General features: G+C 44.4%; 3 protein-coding genes across 3 annotated transcripts; 1 reads left to right on the plus strand and 2 right to left on the minus strand.

Moving 5' to 3' along the window:
- Window positions 1-111: 111 nt before the first annotated feature.
- kif11 (kinesin family member 11) lies at window positions 112-7658 on the minus strand. Its single transcript, XM_062464098.1, has 23 exons — window positions 7514-7658; window positions 7089-7203; window positions 6776-6905; window positions 6592-6689; window positions 6396-6474; window positions 5993-6178; window positions 5703-5827; window positions 5432-5522; window positions 5090-5332; window positions 4893-4988; window positions 4437-4525; window positions 4213-4300; window positions 3800-3988; window positions 3422-3629; window positions 3154-3326; window positions 2812-2937; window positions 2523-2681; window positions 2200-2339; window positions 1780-2059; window positions 1433-1655; window positions 1029-1189; window positions 608-715; window positions 112-437 (listed from the first exon to the last, which is right to left on the minus strand). The coding sequence occupies exons 2-23, from the start codon at window positions 7163-7165 to the stop codon at window positions 324-326; spliced, it is 3183 nt and encodes a 1060-aa protein (XP_062320082.1). The 5' UTR covers window positions 7166-7203; window positions 7514-7658; the 3' UTR covers window positions 112-323.
- Window positions 7659-11922: 4264 nt separating this feature from the next.
- On the plus strand, window positions 11923-14037 carry LOC134022525 (early growth response protein 2b-like). The gene is made up of 2 exons (XM_062464099.1): window positions 11923-12112; window positions 12436-14037. The coding sequence occupies exons 1-2, from the start codon at window positions 11947-11949 to the stop codon at window positions 13413-13415; spliced, it is 1146 nt and encodes a 381-aa protein (XP_062320083.1). The 5' UTR covers window positions 11923-11946; the 3' UTR covers window positions 13416-14037.
- Window positions 14038-14139: 102 nt separating this feature from the next.
- adob (2-aminoethanethiol (cysteamine) dioxygenase b) lies at window positions 14140-15918 on the minus strand. Its single transcript, XM_062464100.1, has one exon. It carries the CDS (start codon window positions 15589-15591, stop codon window positions 14830-14832), a length of 762 nt encoding a protein of 253 aa, XP_062320084.1. The 5' UTR covers window positions 15592-15918; the 3' UTR covers window positions 14140-14829.
- Between the last annotated feature and the right edge of the window lie 1044 nt (window positions 15919-16962).

Genomic DNA, 16962 nt, shown 5'->3' on the forward strand with positions numbered 1-16962 from the left:
TTCCTTCTCACCGTCCGATTCCTAGGCTGCGATTTAAAGGGATAGTTGACAGAAACGTGCCAACCAATTCCTAAACATCAAGCCCAACAAAATATAACAATAAAGGTAACCAACATCTTATTACAAAACCTCAGTTTAATAATCCATTTAAAGCAATGACATTTATAGATTTGTAGCTCATGTTTTCAATAATAATTCAAAGACTAACACAAAACAGATTAAAAATAGCAAAGTAAAAAACGTACAGTGAAGAAAGCTGAAAGGCTAATTCTACTAAAAATAAAATATCATAAAGTTAAAGAAATAAGGACATTCAAGTTGTTTTAGTTCTGACTCCTGAGAGGTAACATGGATCGAGGTGGTGTTGCCTGAGTTTCATTTTCTGCCGATTTGAGGCGACTGAGGGCCTTGATTTCCTTCTTGTGGGCCTTTGTTTTCTGGAAGGTAAACAAACAAACAAACAAACAAAAACAATTAGAACCCAGTCTCATTATCTTGAAACTCAACTTGTGATACAGCGTTCCTGAAGCGCACACACACATCCAGCCAGCAGTGTTCATGTTAGTGGTACACGGAGCCAAACATTGCGCAGTACAGCTCATCTCACCTTAAAGAAAGGCCCCCTGTGGTTCTCATCACACATGAGGTTCTCATCGACATAGGTGCACTCGATGGTGCTGTCGCTGTATCCATTTACTTGGTCCTCGAGCGAGTCCTGTAACAGCATGGCATTAGAGAGGGCAAGACCAAAGCCCCTCATCTAATAACAAATCCTCTAACACATTTAATAAATCCAATGCATCACCGTTGTGATATAGGCCTACATATTTAAAACCCCATTTCAGTGGTGGTTGAGCTACTCAATAGACCCCGGAAGCCACCATTGCACCATTTGTACACAGCGTTGGAAAAACCACTACAAGAATAAAAATGTATGATACTTGGGAGGATTCTAGAACGGAGATCCTCATAGGATGTAGAGGACAGTATCGGTCATCCACCAGATCAGATGAGGGTGTCTGGGCTACCTGGTCCTGCTGTTGCTCCTCCTCCTCCACGGTGTCACACTGGGCCAGGGCTGCCTGCAGCTCGTCCTGCTCCTGACGGAGGCTCTCCAGCAGCTCAGCCCGGCTCCGCGACTTGGCCAGGACGCGCGGGTACTTGTACTCCTTCCTCTGGGGGGTCGTTCCTGGGGGAGGGAGACACCAGACGACCGTCAGTGACTGGAGCAGACAGGATGGATACCAACGTTGCGCAAGTTCGTCTGGAACAGTTTTTGGGGGTGGGTTGCCCCCACTCCTCTAAGGACTGATGGCAGTGTGTTACAGGTACACTGTAAACACGTGCAATAAACCTAGCTTGGTTAAGCAGATGTTCAAAATTTGACAGAGGGCAGCCATTACAAATAATACACCCCAAGTGTCTGGCTCACCGGTGGGGACATCCTGTCGGAGCTCCTCTGCTAGGAAGGTGTGGACACGGGCCAAGGCGCCATCCATGTGGGCCTGCAGCTCCCTCTGGTGGTCCTCCAGGGCACTGTGGTCCGTGGAGGTCCGCTGCTTCATGGCCACCAGACCCTGAACCACCTCAGCCTGCTGCTGCTGCAGCTGCCCCTGAACCTCCTGGAGGTGGGCCTCACAGCCTGTCTCCACACTCTGACAACACACAGCATGATCAACACACATCCCCTGACTTGCCTTTCCAACCAAACAAGCTGAAAATGTGTCACGCCACTTATACAGGGGTGACGACATTGACCCTACTCCATAGGGTTATTACCTCCAGCAGGGTGTGCGTGGAGACCGTGTTGTCCTTCAGCAAGGTGAGCTGCTCCTGGGCTTGGCTCTGGGCCTGCTCCCTGGTGCTGGAGCACCACTGGAGGCTCCTCTCCCCCAGGCCTCCCAGGGAGCTGTGGAGGTGGCCGCAGTAGCCAGAGCTCTCCTCCAGAGTCTGCTGCACCTCCTGCGCCGTCTGCTGCAGCTGGCTCACCAGGGAGGAGGTGGTGGAGGCCAGCTGATCTCGCTGGGCCGAGACCTGGCTCTCAGCAGCGCTGCACTGACTGCAGACAGGGGAGGAGGACGAGTGTTCAAATGTAACACTGGAGTGTGAAAGAAATTATGACGACCTTGTATACTGCATGACTAAAGAACTGACGCTGCATTGTGTGTGTGTCTGTGTGTGTGTGAATGAGTGTCTGACCTGGTGAGTGTGTTCTGCAGGGTTTGGACTGGGCCTTGCAGGGCATCAGTGGCAGTCATCAGTCCTGCATAGTCACTCGTGGTTTCCATGGCGAGCAGGTTCAGCTGATTCTGCAAACAGTGGATCACCTGGGACATGCCCTGTATGACCACAAGCACCACTCATGAGCCCAAGACAAATGTTAAGCCTTACAAGGCAGCTTTTTCACAGCCTTAGCTACAAAAGGCAAAATTAAGAAGTGTAAAAAAACAACAAAAAAAACAGCAAAAGAAGACAGCAGATTCCTCCCCCCGGACGGGGGTCCTCAGGCAGGGAGGACTTACCGTTTGGTGCTTGTGGTCCGCCTGGCTGATCCGTTCCTTCAGGCTGTTGTGTTCCGCCTGCAGCGAGCCCAGGCCCTGGGTGGTGGTCTCCCTCAGCACGGCCAGCTCTCCAGCATGGCCGCTGAAGAACACGCTCATCTCCTTCTTCATCGCCTCCATCTGTAGAGCCAGACACACATGCAGTTAGAGAGACCTGGAGGGCAACAGATAGGGTCCTAGGTCTAGCTGGGGTTTCATGTGCGTCATCGGTGTTGTGAGTTCGATTCTTCTGCGTTGTTCCCACGGTCACCTGGGTAGCGAGGGTGCGGTGACTCTCCATGCTGGTCTTCAGACTATCGTTCATGGCCATGATGGCAGACAGGCCTGGGAGCACCTGGGCCACCAGCACCTCCTCCATCTCCTGCTTGTGCTCTTCCTGGTGGACAGGAGGACCCCTGGTTAACACACCTCCACTACGTACAAGATTTAACACTGTGGTCATAGATATCTGCTCCACATCAGATCAAATCGACAGATTACTATACCACATCAGACATGTCTTAATAAATATTTTGTGTGTGTGTGTACTCTAAATCCATACATGACAGGACAGGTAGAAACAAATGCACGTGTTGGGTCAATCCAGTCTTACCAGGAGGAGCTGCAGAGAGTCCCTGCTCTGCAAGCACACGCTCTCCTGCTCCGCCATCTTGGATTGGACCTTGGCCACACCCTCCACCACGAGCTCCCTAATCCCACCCAGGGAGGAGGCCACTGTTGCCATGGCACTCTTAAAGGTCTTGTCGTTTACTGCCAAGAGACTCTCTGATGGGGAGGGCAAGAAGACACACAATCGGAATAGAGCTGACATTTGGTTCCACAGGGAAGGATGCATTACTTGATGGATATTCTCCTCTTACCAACGGAGCCTGTGCAGTGGTCCAGCATGTCCTGGTGCCTGGAGCCCTGGTCCTGGAGCGAGTGCTGCATTTGGCTGAACATGAGCTCCATGCGCTGGGAGAAGCTCATCTGGATGTCGTTGTTGTGTTGCTCCACCTGCTTCTTCCTGTCCAGCTTGGCATGCAGGCCCGACACATCGCTGGTGCTGACGTCCACCGTCGACAGCAGCTGGAAAGAACGGTTGAAAGGTCAAGACAACTGCGATTCGTTCTGTTGCTAAGACACTGTGTTAACCATGGTCTGACGCAGACTACGGGTTTTTAACAAAACACTATTTTTCCATTCCATTTTTAATGGTCAAGCAAGTGTTTCTAAATCCTCCACCAACCACTTCCTACCTGGCCAGCAGTGGAGTACAGCTGCTCTTGTGTAGAGGCCAGATTTGAGGAGATGAATTCCTCCTGGCTAAGCTTAGCCTGGGTCTGCTGCAAGTTCTTGTGGGTCTCTTCCAAGCGTTGGTTCTTCTCATCTAGCTCATCGCTGCACTGGTCCAGCTTACTCTTATTGTCCACAAACAACTCAGTAATCTGGAGGGGCAGGAGGTCAGGCAGGGACAGGTTAGGAAAGGGAAAAGATATGTCAGGAGACAATACATGTGACAACATATTTTTATGAAAAAGATTATTAATACAACACTTATGGTGACTTTATTCAGTTTGGTTTTACCACCTTTGTTTAAAAAATGTACCTTAAAAACATTTAAATTGAAAGGAAGGAGGAAGCAGTATTGCTGTTTTTGAAAACCACATACCCTCCTCAGTTCTTCCTCCATGGATGATATCCTATCATTGTACTCTGTGATCTGCTCCTCCTGCCCAGATATCTGGCTGCTCATGTTCCTGTAGAGGACAGCACCACACACAGAATCCATACATCAACTACATGCATTTCTACACCAATGTCACAAAAAACAAGACATAATGTGTGCCAGTACAGGCAGTTAAACGTCACCACTGGTGCAGAGCTGTTACGTACTCGTAGTTCTCAGCTGAGAGGTAAACTCCGTTCTTGTCTCGTGTGGCAGCCAGGTCACGCTTCAGGCGCTCAATCTCTTCAGTGTACTCCTGAAAAGGATTACATCAAAAAGAATTGAATGACACAATATGGGCCTGTGCCATCACATATTGAATATGTGCCAATTATTTATTATTTTCTTTAAGGTATGCAGGTAGCATTGTATGTATATTTTTGGTATTTTTGTTTTTTTTAATCAAAGTTGTATTTTGTAAAATTTATTATAAAGTCAAGTTTTGCTCATTAATAAAAGGTATTGGCCCCTAAAATCTAGTATCGGTCAGGGAAACTTTTGTTAAATAGTAATGTATGTTATCAAAAGCATGTTGTAGCACAGGGATATAGATCAAGTTAACATTGAATGTGTATTTATAGCACCTTATTTATGCGAGTTGTGTATTTATCAAGTCAATATACCTTGATCAGAGTCCTCTTGGTCAGCTTCTGGTTAACCTCAGGCTTGTTCATGATGTTCTTGGCCCGGTTGGCATACTCCAGAGTACTTAGGGTTTCCTAGAGAAAATGCATAAGAACAAAATATGTATATTTAACACACACACACACACATTTATGTAAAAAACAAAGAGCAAACCCCACTATACACAGGCACCTACCTCCATGTTGATGGAAGCAGGAGAGACAGTGGCGATGATGGAGGTCTTGGTGCGCCCGCCAAGAGAGTCTTGCAGAATGCGGGTGAGCTTGGACTCCCGGTAGGGGACGTGGGGCCTCTTCTCCACCAGGGCCGTGATCACCCTCCCGAGGGTCAGCAGGGACTGGTTGATGTTGCCCGCCTCACGGGCACGCTTGTCCACAGCCCCCGAACGGCCAATGTTTTCACTGCCTGCCAGGTCCACCTAGAGCAATGAAGGAGTCAGTTATGAGCTGGGTTAAACGAGTTAACGTACATGTATTTGACATGTTTTGACAGTGCATACAATTTATATACGACGTACAAGGTTGAGTTTTCCGATCTTGACCAGTTCCTCTCCGTCCAGGGTGATCTCCTTCATGTGGATTGTGACGGAGAACACTGAGTGAGAGCGGCTGAAACACAGAAACAAACAACTCACTTAAAGGCTCAGTAGATAAACTACAAGATTGACTCAATCTTTAAATCTGGTATTGGTATATTTCCAACTAACTCAACCACACAATCCAAGATTTGAGCCAGCAACTTCATGTTTCTTACCTCCCTACTAACTTTAATTAGCAATAGGGATTTACCTGGAGTATGCATTCATCAGTGTGGAAGCGGTCTTCCTCTTGGCTGAACCTCGCTCCAGAATCTGGTACACCTCGTTCTTGTTGTGAACCGTGATCTCCTCCAGGCCCTTGATGATTACCCCGCGCTGGCAGGCAGAAAATCACAAATGTAACAAACATGCAAGTCACCTACGCACGGTAAGACAACGGCCCCCTGAATGACCACTCATTTGCGACGTTTTGCCCTCAAATATGGCTTCATGTTCAGAGGAGCTAGACTAGTCTAGGGGTTTGTTTTGTGGCGGTCATACTTTGTTTCGAGGATCGTCGAACAGCTGGAGACGCTCGTTGACATCTGTGGACGGGCTGAGCAAATCAAACAGCTCCTCGTTGTAGATCTCCAGCAAAGAGACCTTTACTGAGAACTCTGTCCCGTTTGATGTGAGCTTCTCAAATATCTGATGCAGAGTTCGGGGAATGATTCCAGCCAGAGGGTCCTGAAAGCAGACGTTTGGGATATTTTCTATGACAAAAGTAGTCGAATCTCGGTGTGTACATGTATTGTGAAAATACTATTACAAAAGGTTAGGTCTGAGTTCAGGAAAATAGTTTGTAGGGATATCTACAAACAATCAGTACAATTAATCAAATTGTAGTGCAGGGCTACTGACACAGATCATAAAACATACATTGATGATGCTTCATAATTCATACCTCTTCCCAGGTAAACTCCTCATTGGGAGATCTTTCTCCTTCCATGGTAAATGTCTTCCCAGTACCTGTCTGTCCATATCTAGAGAGCCAGGGGAAATCAGAGGTTTAGAGTAGTCATAGAAATGACTTAGCTAGTCATTATTTTCAGACTATGAGTAGGCATATTCTTCCTCACTCCTTGCCACAAGCTACTTACGCAAAAACTGTACAGTTGTATCCCATGATCACCTCATCCAAGATGGGGAACACAACACTCCTGTACACCTCTATCTGCTTGGCAGCTTGTCCAAAAACCTTCAAGTTTAACATACAAGATTACCTTTAAGGTGGAAGACATTGGAAATGGTAAGGACGGTTGCACCGTTAGACTAACACCTTACCATGTCAAATGTATACGTTTTTCGTGCTGCTTTGTCGTTGACCCCTCCAGTTCGCACTAATATTTCCTTTCTGTTAGGATCACAGTCGATGACGCCATGGGCAGTCTTGCGTTCAGCCGTATTAAAAGGTCTACAATGGAATCAAAATACCACGAGTGAGTACAAGTGTAACTGACTAACGTTGCTTGGCGAGGTATAAACGTAGGCCAACTAGAGCTACTCAAACAGCGGTATCCGTGGCTCTAAGATTCAGTTCCTCTTATAATACGAGATGGCAAAACACAACAATAATATAAGTCAGCAAGCTATGTACCTGCATCTCACAACGACTTGAATGTTTCTCCCTTTCTCATCTCTTTTAATTTGATTGAAAGAGTTGTGCGAAGACATGTTTGCAGAACACAGCAACCCTGCAAACGAGGCGTCAACTGAAAAAGGCAAAAAAGACAAACACGTTAGCTGAAACTAATTCCTTAGTCCAGAAACAAGAAACTGGCAAACTAAGCTGTTGATTCATCCATTACTGTTGGCGTTCAGCTGCTATAACACCGTCCCAATTAAAAGTAGAAAGCCAGCTAGTTAACGGGCTAAAATAGCTATATCTAGTTAGCTAGCCTAGCTACAGTAGCTAGCTTGTCGTTTACTACGCTACTGTGTGGTAGCTAACGAATGCACTACATAACTTTCACTAACATCAGAGTAATTTGGATAGATATGTTAAGTTTAAGGCGTCACTACCTGATGAAATCCTCTCGTTTTGTCGTCTTTTGGAACCTTTCCGTGTAACATTAATTTAAATCCGCCTTCAATCCTACTGGCGCTCTGTTATACACGAAACAACTTCAAACTCAACTTCAAATTTCGCCCATCGAGAAGAACAGCCAATGGGTGAAAACCGGAAGAGATTCTCAGGAATTTCATTGGCCGCAGCTTTGTATAAACCGAATCGCAAAGCACCACGGGAGCATGTACATTTTAAGTATTTATCCTCTAGATGGCAACATAATAAACGCTTACAGGACTCAGTCATGTTCTCTTTGATTACTCCTTGTCCGTCATCCTATTATTTTCACTGTATTGAGCAATGTGTTCATCTCGTAGAGATCGAACCTAGTCAATACATCCCCTGTTCCACTATTGATCATGTTGTATATAGAGCTTCTACAGATTATGAATCAGAGTAAAGAGCTGTAGTTCCTAGGAAAACAATAGCATATAGAAAGAGTGTTGGCAAGAAGGCCATGGGTTTGATTCCTGCTTGGGGAACTGTTTGGTGCTTAGGTTTCTGTGTGAAGATGACATTCTCCCCATGCTCACAAGGGGTTCCACCTGAAAGAATCACAACATAACGACAGGGTGAGCACGTTTTCAGAAGGCACTTCTGGTGAATGGGCCCCACGTTGCCTTGCTCACTGCTCGGAAGAAGGACAACAGCAGAGGAGAAATGTAGATCAAAAATGAAATTGGTGGATGTGTGTGTCTGCTGCCTGTGTGTGTGTCACATCGAATGATGAATTAAGGTTTCTTCTTCTCTGTCATGACAGGCCGCAGGCAATGTTGTCTCGCAGTAGTAATTTACCCCTCGAGTGATCAATGTGACCAGACAAGCAGAGGTGGAGCTTAGTAAACACATACTCAGTTTTTTATATTTCCTTGAGTTACTGGTACAATTATGGTTGCCCTGGATGATAGATTTTACCTCTGCATTTTATAATCACTGATTTCATGTTTTTTGTAATCAGTTTCAAAACATCAACTGCTCTGTACTTAATACACATAGTGAGAAGAAGCAAACCATGCCTGTAAAATACCACACTAATATTCATATCATCCACATATTGTGGATCTTAACAAAATAACAAGTGCATCCCAATACTGTAATCTAAAGAGGCCTTCCTCTCTCTTCTCTCGTCATCTGAAAAAGGTTAGATTACATGGAAACTACACATGATTACGATTAGAAACCAAACAAAAGCAACAAAATTAAATAACAAACCAATTATGCTTGTCTATCTCAGATTTATGACATGACTGCTAGCCATCAGGTTTGCAGAACAGAGTCATCCATCTCCTGGGAAACTTCCTCCCACGCACTCTGGAGGGAGGGGGGATGTTCCCCTATGTTAGAGCCCACACAAACATTCATACACACACACACACAAACACACACACACACACACACATAGAGACACACTTAAGGATTAAATATATGCCTGGGTTAAATCTCAACAGAAAGTTCTTGATTCCTGACACCCTTTCTCCTTGTTTTGTCTCAAACCAATGTAAGAGAATGGATCTCCTTCCCTCAGTACTGACTCAGGAGGGAAAAGAAGAAGAAACTAAGACATTGAAGAAAGATTTTCTGGCCTCACCTCATGTACATGAAACAACATAAAAAATGTATTGCATAGAAATGCAATAAGTGCAATGAAATGCTTTTCAAAGTCTAACAATCATTTCTCATCTAGCAAATATAACAACATATATCTTCACACCTCAATCTAACAGAGCAGAACAGCTGTCATGGATGCCCCGCCCCAGGCATGGGCCCTGGGTGACCCCAACACCTCCGGGTCCTCCGATCAAAGACTCGCTCTCTGTTACAATCTGCTGGCGCTGACAAATCCACTTCATTATCATAACAATTTTAACTGCGAGGGTGGAAGCAAAGTGAAGTGGGAACAATCCTATTGTTTCTCTCTTCTTTTTTGGGCTGCTCAGAGAGAGATTGAAAGCATTGTTATAACCCACACCAGGAGTACAAGTCCAGTTGGCCGGTCAGACTTTTGAGTACGGCCACGCTCAAAGTACCATTTCCATACCTCTGTCTGCTAAACACAGCCTGGACTTCGGGATTTTTCCAGTTATATTACAGGTAAGCATATCAGAATCTTTTTTTATTGATGTTGAAGACAGTTTCCTTCATGCCAAATTCAGAGTCACAGTCACTGGTGTAAATGTTACAATGTGTAGAGCAAACTGTTTCAACCTATGCATTCAGTGACGTCTTTGAGGATATTAGTTTTGCATGTGGAAACGGTTATAAAGGATGTATATATGTAACCTTTTTGCTGACTCAAAATATTGGGAGACATTGTTATTCTGTAAGAACTCTTCCTCGTCAACATTAAGACTGAACATTATTTAGCACACTGTTTTCTGTTTATGGTCAAAAATACAATGATCTATACAATAATTCCATTATAAATAATGAACTACTTAGTCACAATATACTCAAGAAGTTCAGTTATCCTTTTAATTTCAGTTCAGTTGTAAAATAGGTGTATTATCGAAGGTAACAGTTAGGTAAGCAAAAAGTATAAAAAATGCCATTCTTTCAATCGTTCATAAACATATTGTGCACTGACAGGACACAGACATGATCTCAATTCTAATGGTCAGCTGATTTTTTGGCAGACTTTAGATTGTACAAAGGACATAGATATAAAACAGTTCCATATGGTTATAAATTACTAAGAAAAAGAACTACTTCAGATAAACAGAACCACAACAAAGCTTACTTATACCATGCCTGTCGCCCAGACAGAGACAAAGATCCATATTAACAAAAAACCCACATGACACATGATTAATCGGCGTGGTGGGGTCTACAGACCCCTGGGTACCTCTGGGTGACACTGGGCGTACACTGAACAAAACCGCCCCTCCCTCTGCGACCGGGCTGGTGTGGCGGTGCGTGGGCGAAGGGTGCAAGAAGGGCATCCATCCCTACGGAGCCCCACTGGGATGCCTCACCAACTGACGCTCGACCTGGACTAACCCCCATCTGCCCTGGGGGAGGTGGCACTCACTGGTCTACACAATACATCAACATTTTTGTAAGTGTGGGCGTTGAAAGGAGGGACTTTGAAAAGAAAGAGAGGGATTTCTGATTTCTCCTGCTAAAAGAGAGGGAAGTTGAAAGAATACAGTTGGAGATCTGAGAATTGTTCCTTAAAGAACCTGAGATAAGTTTTGTATCCAAACATAGTAGCAGATTTTCGGTTGCAGCATTACAGTGGTCTGTGGCATGGCTTTTAACCTATCAAACATCAATACACTGCCAAGATGCTCTCATCCTATGTGCATATCAGAAGGAATGTTTGTCCCCAGTGACAAAATAGATAATTAATTGTCTGTTTCCGGTCTCATTAGCTGCTTAGCAGTTCATATGACTGTGTTTAAAGATGTTCACATCTGTCTCATCCCTATCTACTGATGTTGAGAACTGACAACTGCAGATAATGAGCCCAATCACTCTTTCACAAATGTACACACACACACACAAACTCTCTCTCTCTGTTTCTCTCTTTCTCTTGCTTTCTCTCTCTCTCTCTCTCTCTCTCTCTCTCTCTCTCTCTCTCTCTCTCTCTCTCTCTCTCTCTCTCTCTCATACACAAACACACTTTACATGCCTATTCACTTCTTCACTAACTCACCAATTCATTAACTTTTTCGTTCACTAGCTCACATGAAACTGGAGCTGTTCACTGATTGAACCAAAGTTGAACACCCGGGTCTACAACCAAAATCTGTTCATAAGAACACCTTGCAAAAGGAAGCAATAGTCCATAAAGAACACATGTCTAAAAGGCAAACATATTGAAAACCCAGGCTGGGCAAATATAAATCGGCCAAATCTGTTCAGTGCGGGGGCATTTTGGCATGAGCATTTTCCTGGATATGTTCCAAATACGTAGTGAGAGGACGTGTTCAATTCACCGGATAAATCAATTTTTGGTGAGGTGTGACCGGAATTCCGAATGATAAGCAAATCCTATAGGTCTGCGCTTGTCAATTTGTCGATATTGAACTTAAATAATTGCCATGACGCAAATGGGGAAAACAACAACTGTAAAAAGACTAAGTAAATTGGATGCTGTACTTTTTCATCTTTAATTTAAAGTACTGTACTGTGCTTGCATGCCGTTATAAGTCACAAGGTCCAATCCAAATGCAATAGCAGTTCCCTTTAATCACCAAGTCCTTGTATGGTCAATGACGTGTATGGAGAGACTCCCTTTATGTTCTTAAAACAGAGAATTGAATGTCTAAATTGAGATAACACGACTCATGGGGAGGATGTTACCAAGCGTACAGTATTAGTATTTCCATTTCATAACAATTTGATGACAAAAGGACTATCAATACGGACGCTCATCGGCTTCAAGATGACAACAAAAATCGTTGACAAAGTTTCTCCATCAATCGGTGTATTTTTTGACGATATTCCCAAGAGTATCTACCCAGTGAGAGAGGGTATATCCGAACAATTGCCAGAACCGGGATCTGGGTTCAAAGAGGAATGTGACAACCAGATTAATGGAAATGAAGGGGGTAAGAAAGACATAGCGAAGATTTAAACTATATAGCGCTTTAGCGCAACAGGCTGGGAGGGTATGGGAACCATTAATCAGTAAACGCATCATACATTTTTCAAAACACACATAGCTCAGATTATTGGGTTAATATTGTAATTATTTCGTTTTGTATCTGATATAGCCTGTCATTTTATTAAGTTTAATGAACGGCGTTCACAAGTCGACATGATCAACAGTAGGCCTATGCACAAATATTCAAATCATGCGTTGAATAGCCTACCTTATCCATAATTTGATCAATTTAGTATAGACCATTAACGCATTGTGTTTTTTTCACAGTTAACAGTTTGTTTGAAGAAGACACAGAAGAACTGTCTTACGACAACTTTACGCAGGCGGCGGCTTTACGCACTCAAGCTGTATCGTTTACTGGCAGTTTCTCCGTCGATTCAAGAAGTTCAGGGGTACACTGGAATCCGGGGGACGTCATTGACGTTGTCAGTGCGGATATTAGTACCACAGCTCCATCCACTGGGTCTGCGTCCCCGGCCTCGCCAACAGCAGCCAACATTTACGCCGACACCACTTTGAGAGGCACCATGGCGCACGTCCAGCCTGATATCAGTCACATGTACGCGCCTCCACCATCTTACTCCTGTAGCGGGGAGATGTACCAGGACCAATCAGCTTTCATGGCAACCTCCACCTGCACCATGGCTTATCAACCCCCATCCTATGCAGCGCCTAAGTCGACAGTTGACAGTGCGTTACTCTCCATTATGCCAGACTATGGTGGATTCTACCAACAGGGCTGTCAGCGGGACATCCAGGCTTTCCCTGAAAGGAAATCACTACCATACTCACTAGACACTCTCCGAGTTCCACCCCCCCTTACACCTCTCAACACAATCAGGAATTTTACCCTTGCTGGACCAGCAACGGAGGGCCCCATAGCTGCTTTTGCTCAAAATCTACCACTGAGACCAATACTGAGACCGAGGAAGTACCCCAACCGACCTAGCAAGACGCCCGTCCACGAGCGACCATACCCCTGTCCAGCAGACAGCTGCGACCGGAGGTTCTCCCGGTCGGATGAACTCAGCAGGCATCTTCGCATCCACACTGGACACAAACCGTTCCAGTGCCGAATATGCATGCGCAGCTTCAGCCGGAGCGATCATCTCACTACTCACATCCGCACGCACACAGGGGAAAAACCCTTCACGTGCGATCACTGTGGAAGAAAGTTTGCCAGGAGTGATGAGAGAAGAAGGCACACTAAAATCCACCTGAGACAGAAAGACAAAAAGTCGTCATAAAATCGACGCGATATTGACAGTCAATGTCTCTTCAGAATCAATTAACGAAATAGAGGACTGTCAATGGAATGTGTTAACACCACGGATGTGAAAAAACTATATTCATAGGCTCACTTGCACTGAAGTACATTCCTTAAGACATTCCTTCAGGTGAGGACTCTCTCAACCACCATGTCCTTGCTGGGGCAGCAACCCAACTATGGGAGCAACCCAGAGGGATATTGCTGATTTGGGATTTACTTAGTAACTAATTACTGAATACCAACTGCTAAAATGTTTTTTATTATTATTATATCTCAGTGCTCAGCATACCAGGCATTTGGTGATTTGTATTTGCTCAGGGTTCAAATCAAACTGTGGGCCATAGAGGGTTTAGGGATTCCCTCCCTGTCAGGATGCCCAGTTAGTCTTTTTGACAGATCTCCATAGAGCGAGGGTCCTAAAGCCAAAATGTAAGAGCCAGCTCCCTGCTTAGGGATCCTCGCTGGGCTCTCAGGAGCTACAAAGCTTGGGCCTTGATGTCTTGGTGTGGAGAGATGATTGTGACTGATTGTGGCTGATTCATTGCTGCTCTTGACTTTTGTAGCCTTACCAAGGACCACATTAATTTCACATTAATTGATTAGTGCTTTACAATATTATTATTGGATGCAAATATCCTGAGCAATATTATTCACATGACAGCCACTTCAATGTAAAATAATTTGGTAACATAAAACAACAATTAAATGATTCTGAATCCTTTGTTTATTTGACCATATGATGTTCTGAACTACAGATGTTATTTCCATACACGCTATGTAAATGCATTAAGCTTTAAATGGACTGGTCCGCTGAGCTTATGCCATAAAAATGTTTGGCTAAATGTTTTGTTTATTGTTAAAACACTGTGTCTTAAAACAGCCAACATTGAAAGAGCAACACCTGTCTAGTTTACGGAAAAATAACAATTAAAGCATTGTGTAACTTTTAATATAAGATTTTTGAGACCGCGTATCACAATGAACTGTGCCAAATGCCTTCATGTTAGATAACATAATATCCTAGAAACCCACCCTATTGCCTCAATGGCCATGGCCTGCATGATTTATCATTCATTAACTACAGATTACACATACTTTATAAGCAAACCAGACCACACTTCTGTACTGCTTCACTGCTTTCATTACACAGTGACTGATTCACAGTCCCTTCCACATCAAAATGGGTATTAGACAATTGTGAGCAAAGGCCCAACTAAGTGCTTTTTCATAGACACCTCCCACTCCGTTGCCCACACCAGGGTGACAGCCCACTATTACCATCATTGAGAGGACTCATTAGAACTTACAAAAACTATGTGACAGAGTCCTGAAAATCAACTGATCACAAATCTGTTAACTAGTCTAATCATCCTGGCCTTGCAACCTAATCTTCAGATGGAGACCTCAGGTCCTGGATAGGGTTCCCCTCCACACCAGAAGTCTGCAGGCTGGGATATCTCCATCAGCCACACTTCTTTCTGGTTTTGTGATTCTGTCTTTTTGGCCTCGGTGTCCACCACTGGGTCAAGAACTTTGTAGTAATGACAGTCCCTCTCATCGTCTGGGTCATATGGGGGTGCCAGGATGTCGAGGAAAGCAGTTGGTCCATCCACGGCGTCGATTTGGTGAAGGTTGTCCCTGTCAGGACTCAACATACACGGTTCGCTCTCCTCAGTGTACTCTCCTGTCGACCTCAGCACGGAAAGCCTCAGTGCCCCTTTCTGGAACGGTGGGCTGAAAGGCGTGTCACTGCTGCTGGTCGCTGTTGGATGTTTGTCCACCCTATCGAAGCAGGTGATCCTGACCTTGCCGTACATAACTTTCAACATGCCATGCATCCCCGGGTGGTCATGTAGCGGTATGGAAGCGCCGCTCTTTAGTAGAAACACTCCCATGCTAAAGGTGTCCGTTTCACATATGTGCATGTATGTGACCGGTGGGCTATGTGGTGGAGATATCAGGGAGCTGTCAACTTTTCTCGCAACGAGTTTCAGATCCTCAGCTCTAACTTCAGTCATGAGAGTCTTCAGTTTAGTTTGGTTTTCCAGGAAAGCTTTATTCGCCTCCCCCACAGCAAACGGATTTCTAAACGTAACAAGCGCCTGTCGGGCAATTTTCTTGACGAGGCAGGTCATGTTGTCTCTGGGCATCATAACGGATCGTGTAATTCCAGCAGTCCAATGCTACAAGCACGAAGGTTGGCAAACGTGACTCATACAATCACGCTGACTTCTGGGCTCGCGGTCAGCAAACGCTAGCTAACCAGCTAACCTTTCTGCACTTCCTCTTTAACCGATTGAAAATGTTTGGTCTTTAACCTATATCATATAACATGGTACGATAACCACCATAAAGACTGAATATCAAGAAATCAGGTTAGATGTAACAACTATAGATCTCTCAACGTCAACACCCCATTTGAAGCTTTCTGTCACACACGTCCGCAAAGAAAACATAGCTGACGCACCACGTACCCCATAGCAACATGGGAAATGTGGTTTGATTATGATGTGCAAATAATGTATTTAAATCGAAAATTTTCAGATACTAATACTACTGTCAAAATTTACGTTATATATATTTTTAAGTACAATTTAGCCACAGTATGACTGGATATTGACGTTTTATTCAAATAAATAACAACTTTGCATTGCAATCCTACTACAATAACCAAGATTCAGCATCGTACGCCCCCGCTCTCTAAGCGAAATCAGGTTGTTGACCTTTTGGTCACCTAATGTGGCGTCTGAGCTACACTGGCGCATTAACTATGAAATGATCTCAGAATAGCAATGAAACGTGTCAGAGTTGGCAAAAAAAAGTATTTTTATTCCGATTTGCTCTTCTGATGAATGTATTCACAGACCCACCATCCAAGTATCCTATTTCACATACATAATTTGAAATATGTTCAAATAGGTGGTCCCATGATGTGAGAGTAAAATCATAATGACAGTACACTGACAGACTGAGAAGACCCCCTGTTTTCTCCTTTGTTTCATTGTGGTGTTTATCCCATCCCATCCAAACTAAACAAACAAACAAGATTAGTCACTGCAAGAGGTTGTTTATCCCAGGCCTTGTATTTCCATAAAACCCAGCCACCAGCATGTTTATCAGTTTCTTTGGAATTCCTAGAGAGCAGCAAGAGTACTATAATCAGTTGTTTGTGTAGTAGAATAACACGTAGTTCCGTCCTCCATCGCAACCCTGCCCCCTCGTAGCACCCCCTGACCCCCTCCAATAAAGTAAACACCTAGATATTACAATGACACTGAACAGATTGAAGTCACTGTTCTAAATAAGATAAATCTGGGGCGGGAGATTCGTTTTTCAGCTGCTGCATCTTTCAGTTCATAGTTGCTGTCTGGGCTCTCTGCCCACTCCACAGGGCATAGACAGGAAACACGACTATCCATGTTAGTGGTTCCCCAAGGATCCCTAGTGCTGAGTACAGTTCATAGCAAAACAGAGCACAGCTGTAACATTAGCATGGTGATCGGTGAGATATTTGAATTTGTTCC

The sequence above is a fragment of the Osmerus eperlanus genome, chromosome 6 (genome assembly GCF_963692335.1).
Source record: "Osmerus eperlanus chromosome 6, fOsmEpe2.1, whole genome shotgun sequence".
NCBI lineage: Eukaryota > Metazoa > Chordata > Actinopteri > Osmeriformes > Osmeridae > Osmerus > Osmerus eperlanus.